Source organism: Procambarus clarkii, chromosome 26 (genome assembly GCF_040958095.1).
Source record: "Procambarus clarkii isolate CNS0578487 chromosome 26, FALCON_Pclarkii_2.0, whole genome shotgun sequence".
NCBI lineage: Eukaryota > Metazoa > Arthropoda > Malacostraca > Decapoda > Cambaridae > Procambarus > Procambarus clarkii.
Window position 1 is genome coordinate 11,754,160 of NC_091175.1, and position 15,798 is coordinate 11,769,957.

General features: G+C 46.9%; 1 protein-coding gene across 1 annotated transcript in view; it reads right to left on the minus strand.

The window, feature by feature from the left end:
• Positions 1 to 15,368, minus strand: part of LOC138368724 (E3 ubiquitin-protein ligase SspH2-like) — an 18,859-nt gene extending 3,491 nt beyond the window's left edge. The window contains exons 1-2 of the mRNA XM_069331447.1: positions 15,318 to 15,368; positions 4,817 to 4,932 (exon numbers count right to left, since the gene is read on the minus strand). Of these exons, the coding sequence (XP_069187548.1) occupies positions 4,817 to 4,932; positions 15,318 to 15,368 (167 nt within the window). The remainder of the gene's footprint in view (positions 1 to 4,816; positions 4,933 to 15,317) is intronic.
• Between the last annotated feature and the right edge of the window lie 430 nt (positions 15,369 to 15,798).

Consider the following 15,798-nt stretch of genomic DNA (forward strand, 5'->3'; position numbering starts at 1 on the left):
TGTGTGTGTGTGTGTGTGTGTGTTCTAGCTATCCATCCCCGGCTCTGTGTGTCAAGAGTTTTGTGTGTCAGTATTTCCAACATATATATATATCGTAAAAGTCAGTGGGTCGACCGTCCGTTTGAAGATGTATATTTTGCCTACATTTGATCACGACGATCAAAATAAAATTCCAGCTTGTGTTTTTATTTCTGTATACCTCGCTTTCTGTGGTGGAGAGACTTAATAAGACTTTGGCATGTCTGTCTGTAGTAGAGCAAGTGTGTGTACTCGCTTGTTTGTGCCTGCAGGATCGAGCTCTATCTCTTGGACCCGCTTTTTTAGCCGTTGGTTGTCTAGTGCAATGACTACTGACCTTTTTCTCAGTCATACGTGCTTTTAAAGTTATGAGTGGAGTTAGCCGCTACAACCTGTTCCTTTAGGTCATTCCATAATCTCATTACCCTTACGCTATAAGAAAATTTTCTAACATCTCTATGACACATTTGAGTCTCGGGCTTCCATCCGCGTCCTCTTGTTCTTTTGGTATTTATTCATTGTAAACATTTCGTCTCTTTCCACCTTGTCAATCGTTCTAAGTATTTTATACGTCTGTATCATGTCCCTCCCTGTCCCTCCTCCTTTTTTATAGTCGTCAGGTTTAGTTCCTTCAGTCTGTCTTCGTACCTCATCCCTCGCAGCACTGGGACGAGTCCCTTCCAGGGAGTGTACCGAGCAGTATTACAATTAGCAGCATCACCAACAATAGCGTCACCAACAACAGCGTCACCAACAACAGCGTCACCAACAACAGCGTCACCAACAATAGCGTCACCAACAATAGCGTCACCAACAACAGCGTCACCAACAACAGCACCACCAACAACAGCGCCACCAACAACAGCGCCACCAACAACAGCGTCACCAACAACAGCGTCACCAACAAGAGCGTCACCAACAACAGCACCACCAACAACAGCACCACCAACAACAGCGTCACCAACAATAGCGTCACCAACAATAGCGTCACCAACAACAGCACCACCAACAACAGCACCACCAACAACAGCGCCACCAACAACAGCACCACCAACAACAGCACCACCAACAACAGCACCACCAACAACAGCGTCACCAACAACAGCACCACCAACAACAGCACCACCAACAACAGCACCACCAACAACAGCGTCACCAACAACAGCGTCACCAACAACAGCGTCACCAACAACAGCGTCACCAACAACACCACCACCAACAGCGCCACCACCAACAGCGTCACCACCAACAGCGTCACCACCAACAGCGTCACCACCAACAGCGTCACCACCAACAGCGTCACCAACAACAGCACCACCAACAACAGCACCACCAACAACAGCGTCACCACCAACAGCGTCACCACCAACAGCACCACCAACAACAGCACCACCACCAACAGCGTCACCAACAACACCACCAACAACAGCACCACCAGCAACAGCGTCACCACCAACAACAGCGTCACCACCAACAACAGCGTCACCAACAACAGCACCACCAACAACAGCACCACCAACAACAGCACCACCAACAACAGCACCACCAGCAACAGCGTCACCACCAACAACAGCGTCACCAACAACAGCACCACCAACAACAGCGTCACCAACAACAGCGTCACCAACAACAGCGCCACCAACAACAGCGCCACCAACAACAGCACCAACAACAGCACCACCAGCAACAGCGTCACCACCAACAACAGCACCACCAACAACAGCACCACCAACAACAGCACCACCAACAACAGCGTCACCACCAACAACAGCACCAACAACAGCGCCACCAACAACAGCGCCACCAACAACAGCACCACCAACAACAGCGCCACCAACAACAGCGTCACCACCAACAACAGCGCCACCAGGCTCCTCTCTGAGCGTGTGCTGTCCTCGCTATTATACAATTAATAAACTGACGCGCCAGCCAATTGAATCATTAACTAACTTACAGGTTTTTAGCGTGTCTTCCGCTCACAGAATCAGTACAACCCAAAGTCCCTGATTTACACGACCTCTGTTGCCAGCTCCACACTTCCCAACACGCTGGTCAGTCACTGGCTGAGTGGTTACACCACTCGACTGCCCGGGGGCTTGGAGACTCTGGCTCACCAGGTTCGAATCCTTCAGGCGTCAAGAGTTTTCGGATGTATCTTGGCTTGGGGACCATTCAAGTTTTATATATATATGTATATATATATATATATATATATATATATATATATATATATATATATATATATATATATATATATATATATAATAAATGTTTAAACTAATTTATTTTGGCCTAGTTAACTGCGGCAGCTGTAAATTCAATAAATGTTAAGTTGATGATGAATTAGTTGGGTTCAAATTTAAGTGTTTGAGGTTCTTTTTTGGAAACATTTTCAAAATTTGAATGTTCACCTTTCCATCACCCTCCACCCACTCCCCCCACTCCACCCTCCACCCAGCACACCCGTCATCTCACCACCTCCACCTAACCTGTAGAAACACCTACTCCACGTCATCTGTCACTGCTCCATCCACTCCCCGCGTGATCTTTCTCCTCCCCGCCCACACACCCACACCCCGCCCACACCCACACCCCATCGACACGCCCATTCCCCACCATTTTCCTGATAACTTCCTTCCGGTCTCAAGCAATTACGCAACCTCACTGTGTCCATTTATTCTCATTCTCTCTGCTCCTTATTCTCTCTCTCTCACTCTCTCACTCTCTCTCTCTCTCACTCTCTCTTTCTCTCTCTCTCTCTCACTCTCTCTCTCTCTCTCTCTCTCTCTCTCTCTCTCTCTCTCTCTCTCTCTCTCTCTCTCTCTCTCTCTCTCTCTCTCTCTCTCTCTCTCTCTCTCTCTCTCTCTCTCTCTCTCTCTCTCTCTCTCTCTCTCTCTCTCTCTCTCTCTCTCTCTCTCTCTCTCTCTCTTTTTTTTTCTCTCTCTCTCTCACTCTCTCACTCTCTCTCTCTCTCTTTCTCTCTCTCTCTATCTCACTCTCTCACTCTCTCTCTCTCTCACTCTCTCTTTCTCTCTCTCTCTCTCTCTCTCACTCTCTCACTCTCTCTCTCTCTCTTTCTCTCTCTCTCTATCTCACTCTCTCACTCTCTCTCTCTCTCTCTCACTCTCTCTCTCTCTCTTTCTCTCTCTCTCTCTCTCTCACTCTCTCACTCTCTCTCTCTCTCACTCTCTCTTTCTCTCTCTCACTCTCTCACTCTCTCTCTCTCTCACTCTCTCTTTCTCTCTCTCTCTCTCTCACTCTCTCACTCTCACTCTCACTCTCTCTCTCTCTCTCTCTCTCTCTCTCTCTCTCTCTCTCTCTCTCTCTCTCTCTCTCTCTCTCTCTCTCTCTCTCTCTCTCTCTCTCTGGCTGAGAGGACTGGCTGAGAGGACTGGCTTGGAGGACTGGCTTGGAGGACTGGCTGGGAGGACTGGCTGGGAGGACTGGCTGGGAGGACTGGCTGAGATGACTGGCTGGGAGGACTGGCTGGGAGGACTGGCTGAGAGGACTGGCTGGGAGAACTGAACCTGGCGCCCAGAGGTTAGTGTTAGTAGCCAAAGACCAGCATGTGTGAGTGGATAACTTTAGAAGGAGTGGCTGAGAGGACTGGCTGGAAGGTGACTGTGCAAATGAGCAACAGAGATGAACGGAAGCACTTCAATGTAAGGTATTGGGCGAGAATAATTAACTGGAATGGGAGATAGTGGAAATTATCTTCATAAATAGTTCCAACAGTAGATACGATAAGAGGCAATATGGTCGGTAGTCAACACCAGACGACAGGCAGCTAGGTGGGGCCCAAGAACAGCAGCTCCACCCTGCAATCATGTACTTGGCAAGTGCAAACAAAAGAAGGACGTGGGAGTAGACATCATATTGAATCTGTCTTGCCTTGGAGGCAATGAAAGTTTTTAACTCCTGGAAGACCAAAGATTTTCTCTGGTATGGTCACCGGAGCTGACGGGACCGACCACACTAACCAGCTCTCGACGCTGGAGGAGCATTGAAAAATAGGAAATATGATCACGACGTACAACATACACCGAACAGCAAAAACATGGACATGGGCAGGCGGTCCAAAATAAGAAAAAACGGAGTTGGTCTAGGTGGCTGACTAAAGTGAGATAAGAACGAACCCAACTGTGTCAGTCAAGTGAAGGCCCAGGTGTTCGGCCCCAGAAGCTGTCGTGTAGTAGACTGGTGTAGCCACAAAGCCCTACAAATTCCCACACCCATCACGGCCGCCTGCCCCCACCCACCCCGGCCCACACCAGCTTCTATAACACACACCACACACTCTTGCCGGCGGTGTTTGTGTAGCGTAATTAAATTGGCAAGTTGATGAAGCCTCCAGTGGAGGGTGGCGGAGGCCAGACACACACACAGGTACACCCAGGCTAGCACGGCTTTTTTCATCCCCAGCCCTTCGTTGAAGATCTAAATCCTTCCCTTCTTGTTATCTGTGTTGACTCTTTGGTGTTTGGCTTGCAGACGATTGTGTAATTTTCCATTTGAAAAAGAGAGGTTTTCGTGTGGGTAAATAGAGTGGTGGGAGTGTGGGTGGTGGCGTGAGGGGAGGAGGGGAGGCTGGGTCATCTTTCCCGCCTCGCTGTGTAAATGAAGAGAAAATCGCCTATTAAAGGATTAAAAAGGGCGGCGCTGTTGGTTTTCCTGTTCACGAAACGAGTGGACCAAGTGGTGAGTGTTTTGGGGCCCCCTCCCCGGGCCCACGGCGCGCCAAAATCAACACTTGACAGTTCCTGAATATTAATGGCGCCTTATCCTGTGGTCCTCTCACTCTTCCTCCTCCTCCTCCTCCTCCTCCTCCTCCTCCTCCTCTTCCTCGCCTTCCTCCTCGCCTTCCTCCTCGCCTTCCTCCTCGCCTTCCTCCTGGTCTTCCCGGACCGCTCCGGCCTGGGCAGTATTGCTTCATCACTGATCAAATGACGCGGTTTATACTGATTTTTACACTGATCCGCCGTCAAGGGCAGGGTAAAGATTGGAGAGAGTGGTAACCCTGACCACACACACAAACACTGCACGCCCGCCACCAGCTCCCTCAACGGTCTCCCTCCAACCCACCCACCGCCGCCCACTCACACCACCCACCGCCCAGATTCAATAGTAAACCGCCCATGGCAGTAATCTAGACGTACACAGCACCGCGCCAGCGTCCAGGACTGGTCGAGAGACTCCGGCAGAAGCGTTTTAGGTTACGTAGGCTGCTTCAGGTTGGCAACGGTGTGGGATTCCTGAATATCAATGTCCGTGTTGGTGTACACACGGGAGCCGGGCCGCCCACGCCGGCGTAACTACACGGCCAGTTTGCTGCTTACGTAAATATTGTCTCCCAGCCGTAGTTTCAACATTGTCAATCAACCTTAAAATTTATTATCAGGGAGGAAGGGGGTGTGTGTGGGGATGATTCTCCGGATCACTTGAGTACAATTATATTCGAGCCTGGTTTTGTTTATGTGGGTGGGGGGTTGGGGGTTGGGGGGGGGGGTTAATGAGGTGGGGTTTGTTGCATTGACACCACCACCACCACTACCACTACCACTACCACCACCACATGCCCACAGTGACACTGCCAGCCCACACACACACCCAAAGTGACACATCCCGCCCACTCCCATAGCCACATCACCCGCCCACACCACGAGCCCACACTCATAATGATACCTCCCTGCCACGTCCACACTTACACCTCTTGTCAACGCCCACGGTGACCCCTGCCGCCCACACCAGCACTCTCAACACAGCAACACCTCGCCCACACCTGCCTTGGAACCTTGGTTGATTGATTATAGATTTCTCTGACGTTGCAACAGCGTCCTCAGACTTGTAGTGGAGAGGGAGAGGGGGTGGGCAGGGAGCAAGCGAACGTGTGTCTGTCTGTTAGAGTGAATGATTAATCAAATTCAACAACTATATATATATATATATATATATATATATATATATAATATATATATATATATATATATATAATGTACCTAGTAGCCAGAACGCAGTACTTGGCCTACTATGCAAGGCCCGATTTGCCTAATAAGCCAAGTTTTCCTGAATTTATATATTTTTTAATTTTTTTCTTATGAAATGATAAAGGTATCTATTTCATTATGTTTGAGGTAATTTTCTTCAATTTGAGTTAAAACTAACGTAGATATATGACCAAACCTAACCAACCTAACCTAACCTATCATAACCTAACCTAAACTAACACAACTAAGTCAATAATGTATGTTCCTAATATAATATATTAATAATAATTCAAATAAACTAATTGGAAGCAATTTATTGAAAATAAAGAAAATCACTCGGCCTATTAGGCAAATAGGAACTTGCATAGAAGCCGAGAAGTGCGTTCATGCTACTAGGTACGACATATATATATACATATATATATATATTTTAAATTGCCCTCTGCATGAGCCACAAGAGCGCCATTAGGGACATATATACATCAGCATGTGGGTGTCTCCCTCTGTACATAACCTGTCGTCTCGCACACATCGTATCTTGACATAAACATTCCCAACATCACAGTAAGATGTACTACAAAGCGTAGCGGCTCACAAAAATTCACGTGATATCCCATTTTCTATTCGTAAGTTCACGGTCAGGACTTACGACCGAGTCGTAGTTTTTGGCAATTTAGTACATCATTTAAGGGCCGCTGTGAACGCTGGAGAGGTCGGGCGGTTACAGACACGTGCAAGAATGTCATTAGTATTGTTATTTACCTGACATTTGAGAGAGAGAGAGTTTCATGTTCCACTAATACCCAGGTGGTGGTTCATCGCTATTTACAGCTTGCGAGGTGACTGCCGGACCCGTGTCGCTGGTGGATAAGTGCACAACGTCACTTCAACGTTTTCGTAACGTTATTCTAACGTTTTAAACAAGGTAAGCGTCGGGAAAGCGATGTTGTGGTAATGTTGTGTGAATGTTATGTTAGTGTTTCCAGATGTATGTCCATTGGTGATTGTTGAGACCGTCGCCATGTGTCTCTTGGCTTGATTTGCTGTCAAGAAGGACAGGAAATGTGTACGACTTTGACGCAAAGCTGGGAAACATTGCTTGGTAACTTTCCCGGCTTCCTGTCCGTCCGTCCGTCCGTGCGTCTGTCCCTATATAACCGGGTTTCCGTCCGTGCGTGTGTCCGTGGAAGCGGCCACCGTAGACAGACACTTGGGGCGCCCATCTCGCCTCCCAGAGAGCGTCCCGGCTGGTCTGCTCAAACACCGAAATTTGTAGACATATGAAGGCGTCTGATACTCCGTCAGCCTTTGTGTACCACAGTTGTCAGTGTAGAGTGTGAGGGGACGGGGGAGGCGAAGAGCACAGGGGAAGTTTACTAAGGCGTTAGCAGAGAGGTTATTATTATTATTAACATCTTTATTGACAAAATTAATTATAATTTTGCCTAATCTGAGGATTTTGATAGTCTTATTAAAGTGAGGATAATGCTGGTATTCACTGTCAAGTATACTATGGGGGTAGCAGAGAGGAAAGTGTACTAATATCCATGTATGCCATAGTCGGGGACAGGAAGCCTGTTAGGTTTATGAAAGTCCCTCTGGGCCAAGGGCGAAGCTGTCTGCGCGGTCACCCATCCAGTTACTAGCTAGACCAATGAGTGCTTAACTTAACTGACAGAGGATGTACACAGTCAGGTGGGAATAAAAGGGAAGACTTCCTAGAGGAAGATTGGCTGGGGTGGGGGGGTGGGAGGGAGTTGTTGAGGGGACGAAGGAACTACCAGAGTGCAACCCGTTCTCGCAAATTTAATAAGTCAATATTGACTTATTAAATATGTGCATAGGTGACATACTTAACATAATAGATACCCTTAAAAAGATTCATAGAAAACACCGACCTTACCTAACCTTGTTAGTATCTTAAGATAAGCATCTTATTGCTTCGTAATTACAATTATTACCTAACCTATAATAGGTATAGGTTAAGTAATAATTGTAATTACGAAGCAATAAGAAGCTTATCTTAAGATACTAACAAGGTTAGGTAAGGTCGGTGTTTTCTATGAATCTTTTTAAGGGTATCTATTAGGTTTAGTATATCACCTATGCACGTAGTTAATAAGTCAATATTGACTTTACGAATTTGCGAGAACGGGTTGCAGAGTGCTAATTGGTTGAAACAACCTAACAACCCTGAAGCACAAACAATGAGAGACTCAGATGAGAAACAATGAGAACGTCATTCCAGGAGTTCCTCAAGGATGAGCGTTGAGGCCAATGGTATTCCTGGTATACGTCAATTACATTAATAGTGAATTAAACTGGTTTTTATCTGACGCAAAAGTTGGCGAGGAGGAGAATAAGAGCATCCAAGTTACAGCTTGGTGGAGCAAATGGTTACTAGACATCAATCCAGATAAGTGTAACATCACGAGCACGGGAATGGAGTACACAGAGGCCAGAGAAATATTACATATTGAACCTATCTTCTGGGTGTATTTAAATATAATCCCACCCGCAGCATATACTAATTGTAATTTGTATTACACAGTTTATCAACTTTATAGCAAAGTTTCTGAAAATTCACAAAAAATCATTCGCTAAAAAAGTTTGCTATTTTTAGTCGCATGCTTTTTTTCTTGCTTTTTTTAATCCTCCAATTGCTGGAATCTGACAATAAAAGGGGATATTTTTTTATAGTAATTGGGCAATTTTAAATAAACGGGAATTTAAATATTAAAAAAAAACTCATTTCTGATCGGCTTTAATATGTGAGCTTCTCCCACCGAGGCTAACATCTGCAGCCATTACTGTCAATTGACAGTGGTGATTACTGTATGCATTCAACCTATTTCTATATTAGTCACTTGTTCCCTTTACAGATAGAGAATGATCTATCGCAAAAATAAGCCGTTCTAAAAGGCACGAGGAATTTCAAAGAGGCAATTTCAATATAATCAGTTGCCGGTTGAGTAGAGCAATTCATAATTTCCACTTTATAAATGTTGTATTTCATTAATGATGTACACTGGTACGGAAACTGAGTACCCACATGAGTCACAGGGACGTTAGAAGGAACTTTTTCAGTGTCAGAGTAGTTAACAGGTGGAATGCATTAGGCAGTGATGTGGCGGAGGCTGACTCCATACACAGTTTCAAATGTAGATATGATAGAGCCCAATAGGCTCAGGAACCTGTACACCAGTTGATTGACAGTTGAGAGGCGGGACCAAAGAGCCAAAGCTTAACCCCCGCAAGCACAAATAGGTGAGTACGTACACCAACGGCTAGAAAAGCGGGGTCTAAGGGCTAGAGCTCAACCCTGCTGGCGCAAGTAGGTGAGTACACACTCAGGTCTCACAGACAGCGCTCAGGGGTCGTAGTCCTAAGGGCCCGGGTTCGATTCCCGCCCGAGGCAGAAGCAAATGAACAGAGCTTCACCTGATGCTTCATCTGTTCACCTGGCAGTAAATAGGTACCTGGGAGTTTGTGTGTGTGTGTGTGTGTGTGATAAATATATGCAGTAGGTATGATAGAGGAAAATAGATCGGAAGTCAGCGCAGTAGACAACCGGTGGGTAGAAAGGCGGGGCCCAAGAGCTAACAAGTTGGATCCTGCAAGCAGAAATAAATACACACACACACACACACAAAATATATTGTTTGAGTTATTCTTGCTTGCCCAAATATGCTGGTTATCTGTGAATGTATAATCTCGTGTGCATTATACACGAGGAAAATACACCAACTGAATACAAATACACACTTATAAAATTACGCATTTGTAGAATAATACATGTTGTATAGTGTTATAACAGTGGTATAGTGTTATAACAGTGGTATAGTGTTATAACAGTGGTATAGTGTTATAACAGTGGTATAGTGTTATAACAGTGGTATAGTGTTATAACAGTGGTATAGTGTTATAACAGTGGTATAGTGTTATAACAGTGGTATAGTGTTATAACAGTGGTATAGTGTTATAACAGTGGTATAGTGTTATAACAGTGGTATAGTGTTATAACAGTGGTATAGTGTTATAACAGTTGTATAGTGTTATAACAGTGGTATAGTGTTATAACAGTGGTATAGTGTTATAACAGTTGTATAGTGTTATAACAGTGGTATAGTGTTATAACAGTGGTATAGTGTTATAACAGTGGTATAGTGTTATAACAGTGGTATAGTGTTATAACAGTGGTATAGTGTTCTGACACTATAAACTGTAGTGTCATGTAGTGTTCGGCCAATTATATGGTGGTTTTTTTTTGGTTTTTGTCTATTATATATTTCGAAAAGCTAAACTTTTGAATTCATCATCATTTGTATATTGCCTCGTAACACTTCACAATAATACCAAAGTTTTCCAAAAAACTAGCGAGTATGGTATAGTGATGCCCAGTATAGTGTGGTCACTATAGGTGGCAGCTATAGTGATCACCACACCCGATACATTATGAACAATGGAATTAAAGTGTAACACCATCACACTATCATTGGTCCCCAGCCTCCCTAAATGCTACTACTCACACAGCTACCAGTCCTCATAATAGAACGTCGTATTTTGACGTTCTACTCTATGTACTCTACCTAAGGCCAAAAACTGTCGCACTAGATAAAGGTACCGGGTCGCGGAACTGACGTACTCTCCCGTTTCGGTCCGTCCTGGACCATTCTCAAGTCGATTCTCACAATCGACTTGAGAATGGTCCAGGAACGGACCGAAACGTCGTCGTCGTCCCTTCACTTTCTAGTGTGTGGTTTGGTCAACATACTTCAGCCACGTTATTGTGACTCCTCGCCTGCATACTGTCCCGTTTTTTGTTTTGGGTCCTCTGGTAGGTTAGGATAAGGGGGCACTTTAGGACGACATTTTCTGGACGTTGGGACGGGCAGTACAGCGTGCCAATATGTACTCTTGGACCCCAAAAGAAGTCACGTTTTGTATTACTTTTGTGTTACTGTATTTGTATTACTTTTCTTGTATTTTGTATTTTTGTATTCCAATTAGAATGCCCAATTGGCCTGCTACAAAATTATAAATGTAAATAAAGAATTTATCCTAACATATTCAAGCAATTTTACACCTAATATACACAATCTTCGGCCTATTATAGTACATATATTTGCTACCTAGGAATGCTTAAGTTTGGTGTTTAACTTCCTGAAAATTAATAGTTCAAAACGTGAACTTTTGGAGAGTTGTAAGAGTACATATTGGCACACTTGGTGGGGCCAGATTCACGAAGCAGTTACGCAAGCACTTACGAACCTGTACATCTTTTCTCAATCTTTGGCGGCTTTATTTACAATTATTAAACAGTTAATGAGCTCCGAAGCACCAGGAGGCAGTTTATAACAATAACAACAGTTGATTGGCAAGTTTTCATGCTTGTAAACTGTTTAATAAATGTAACCAAAGCCGTCTAAGATTGAGGAGAGGCGTACACGTTCGTAGGTGCTTGCGTAACTGCTTCGTGAATCTGGCCCCTTAGTGTGAGCTGGGTGAGGCGTGGAGCCTCACCCAGCTCACTCCAGAGTGAGTGGAGCCTCACCCAGCTTACCTCACACTGGCCAGTGTGGGGTAAGCGTGGAGGATATCTGGCCAGTGTGAGGTAAGCGTGGAGGATATCTGGCCAGTGTGGGGTAAGCGTGGAGGATATCTGGCCAGTGTGAGGTAAGCGTGAAGGATATCTGGCCAGTGTGAGGTAAGCGTGAAGGATATCTGGCCAGTGTGAGGTAAGCGTGAAGGATATCTGGCCAGTGTGAGGTAAGCGTGAAGGATATCTGGCCAGTGTGAGGTAAGCGTGAAGGATATCTGGCCAGTGTGAGGTAAGCGTGAAGGATATCTGGCCAGTGTGAGGTAAGCGTGAAGGATATCTGGCCAGTGTGAGGTAAGCGTGAAGGATATCTGGCCAGTGTGAGGTAAGCGTGAAGGATATCTGGCCAGTGTGAGGTAAGCGTGAAGGATATCTGGCCAGTGTGAGGTAAGCGTGAAGGATATCTGGCCAGTGTGAGGTAAGCGTGAAGGATATCTGGCCAGTGTGAGGTAAGCGTGAAGGATATCTGGCCAGTGTGAGGTAAGCGTGAAGGATATCTGGCCAGTGTGAGGTAAGCGTGAAGGATATCTGGCATCTGACTGGGGCCCCCAAGCACACTCTCGCTCCCTCTGGCATTCACACATTATTTATTATTCATTTATTCATTATACAAGTAAACCTTCTCTAACGCAAGCTGCTCACGCTGGAACTGTGTAGTTGTTGCTTGTTGGGTTATGGTGCCCGGGTGTCTGTTGTTGATCAGTCCCTTCTTGCTTGTTGGGTTATGGTGCCCGGGTGTCTGTTGTTGGTCAGTCCCTTGTTGCTTGTTGGGTTATGGTGCCCGGGTGTCTGTTGTTGATCAGTCCCTTCTTGCTTGTTGGGTTATGGTGCCCGGGTGTCTGTTGTTGATCAGTCCCTTGTTGCTTGTTGGGTTATGGTGCCCGGGTGTCTGTTGTTGATCAGTCCCTTGTTGCTTGTTGGGTTATGGTGCCCGGGTGTCTGTTGTTGATCAGTCCCTTCTTGCTTGTTGGGTTATGGTGCCCGGGTGTCTGTTGTTGATCAGTCCCTTGTTGCTTGTTGGGTTATGGTGCCCGGGTGTCTGTTGTTGATCAGTCCCTTGTTGCTTGTTGGGTTATGGTGCCCGGGTGTCTGTTGTTGGTCAGTCCCTTGTTGCTTGTTGGGTTATGGTGCCCGGGTGTCTGTTGTTGGTCAGTCCCTTGTTGCTTGTTGGGTTATGGTGCCCGGGTGTCTGTTGTTGATCAGTCCCTTGTTGCTTGTTGGGTTATGGTGCCCGGGTGTCTGTTGTTGATCAGTCCCTTGTTGCTTGTTGGGTTATGGTGCCCGGGTGTCTGTTGTTGATCAGTCCCTTGTTGCTTGTTGGGTTATGGTGCCCGGGTGTCTGTTGTTGATCAGTCCCTTGTTGCTTGTTGGGTTATGGTGCCCGGGTGTCTGTTGTTGATCAGTCCCTTGTTGCTTGTTGGGTTATGGTGCCCGGGTGTCTGCTGTTGATCAGTCCCTTGTTGCTTGTTGGGTTATGGTGCCCGGGTGTCTGTTGTTGATCAGTCCCTTGTTGCTTGTTGTGGTGGTGTGTTGTGGTGGTGGTGTGTTGTGGTGGTGGTGTGGTGTGTTGTGGTGGTGGTGGTGGTGGTGTGTTGTGTTGTGGTGGTGGTGGTGGTGTGTTGTGTTGTGGTGGTGGTGGCGGCGTGGTGGTGTGTTGTGGTGGTGTGTTGTGGTGGTGTGTTGTGGTGGTGTGTTGTGGTGGTGTGTTGTGGTGGTGGTGGTGTGTTGTGGTGGTGTGTTGTGGTGGTGGTGTGGTAGTGGTGGTGTGTTGTGGTGGTGTGGTGTGGTGGTGGTGGTGTGTTGGTGGTGGTGTGTTGTGGTGGTGGTGGTGTGTTGAGGTGGTGGTGGTGTGTTGTGGTGGTGTGTTGTGGTGGTGTGGTGGTGGTGGTGTGTTGTTTTGGTGTGGTGGTGGTGTGTTGTGGTGGTGGTGGTGGTGGTGTGGTGGTGGTGTGTTGTGGTGGTGTGGTGGTGGCAGTGCTGGTAAGCGTGCCATCACTGTTGATGATAACATTAGAGCCCCTCATGTTTCCTCAAGTCACTGTCAAGTGTTGTTTCGTAAAATCACTGTCAAGTTACTGTCATGTAACTTGACATGTTACTGTCATTGTTTTGTGCAATCACTGCCATGTGCTTGTGTTTCAGCCAATCAGGGTAAAGCTGTCCATATAAACACTGATAAGAGAGTATTAACGTAATTCTTGCACCGCCAAAATAGTTATCACCGTCTTCATATACGCTCCTGCGTCTGTGTTATCATTCCTACTGTCAGGAGCTTAGAAATGTCAGCAGAAGAGCGTCGGGATATCAGTAGAGCAGCGTCAGGACATCAGCAGAACGGCGTCAAGATATCACTGTGATGTCAGCAGAACGCGTCAGGATGCCGGCAAAACAGCATCAAAATATCAAGAGATGTCAAGATAACAGCGTCAAGATGTCAGCAGAACGGCGTCAGGGGGAATGAATATTGGCCTCGGGGGGGGGGGGGGGGGGCGCTCGTCTGAACATGCATGACTGGGGGATAAAATATGGGGCGAGGTGTGGAGAGGGGGGGGCCGACCCCCTGATGCACTGCTCTCACACGCCATCTAATGATGGGGCTTGTGTTGAGTGCATCAGTAAACCTCTCCCCGCCCCCCCCTTCCATGGGGGGGTTTACAGAGCACCGTCCCAGCCCCTCCTTCTCCAACCCCCCTTCTCTCTCCTCTCTCCCCCCCCCCCCCTGATGGTCAGAATAAACCCAAGTCTCCCCAACAGTCAAAGACAGCAGCGGCAGAACTTTTTAAACAAATATCACCCCGACATTAAAGACTGTCCTCTCCCCTTACTCTCCTACCACAAGTTCTCTCTCCCCTCTTCCCTGTCCCCCCCCCCTCCCTCCTCTCCCCATCCCCCCTCTACTCTCCCAACTTCGTCCTCTCATCCCTCCTCCCCCCTCCCTCCCATCCCTCACTCTCCCCTAGCGCCTCTCCTCCCCAATCCTAGTCCCCCAGCCTTTACAAAACCAATCCCCTCGACCACTAAATCCTCGTGAATAGCGAATCCCGGCCCAGAGTCTTTCATCGTCATCCCGCCATCGATTTGAACGTCATTTTTCCGGCCCATCGGATCAGGGCGCCAAGAAATCCTGTGTAAGATCCCTCGCCACTTGCTTTCTAAAGAGAGGCTGGCTGCTCGCGAACCCGGATACTTTCAGCGAACGCTCGCAAATGCGCTCGCGGTCGCCGGCTTTGAATGTCGGGTATAGACGCGTTATGGAGGCGCAGGGACGAACTTGAATCTCTTATAAAGGGGGATTATTTTAAAATCGAGATACAAGGATCTGGTGAATGTGTTTCATCAGCCTCGTACGCGACCAATATCCTGGAAAATTTGATTTGGGCTCACCACGCTCTTGGGCACAATATTTGGAAAATGGTGGCTGGAGAGCGCAAAACTTTAGTCAAACAACTGGGCTCTGATTGGTCCACACTGATCAATATTTGGCTAAACACGCTTCTCATTGGCTACTGGGGTGGCGCAAGAGGTGGTAGGCGGGGCTTGGCACGGGTCTACAGCCAATGGCGGAGCAGAATCTTCCCGCCAGTGAGTCTGAGCTGGGGCGTTCTTGAAGTTTTCGTTCAGATGACGGCGAGACTTGATGGGCTGAAGATAACCGTGCGGTGGGAGTGATAGCTGGTAATAATGCACTCGCTAATGTAATCTATTACGACGCTAACGTTTATGGCGGCGAAGAGGGAGAGGGCGGCATATGGAGAGCTGTTGACCATGTTTGTAGAAGGGATTTAGAGTTATGGCCGAGTTCATTCATGATTACTAGGCGGGAGAGGGAAGGTGCTGGTGCTACGCTGTCACCATTCATTGTCAGTTGTGTCGCACTCACTATCACTATTCATTGTTTCGGGTCACACTAGTTAGTCTTGATTTCACCCACGCTCTGATATCACCGACTTCACTATCACTATTCATTGTTTCGGGTCACACTAGTTAGTCTTGATTTCACCCACGCTCTGATATCACCGACTTCACTATCACAACCTCACAATTATACATAAGTGTATGGGAGTGGGCTTCAATCATCGTCACTGTTACAGGCTTCACCATTACTGTTGAGTGTTACAGGTATGACTGGAAGAGGCTTCCTTATTACACGGCCGTTCGTCTCTGAATCATAAACTGTATATTAATGCCAGTCCTTTG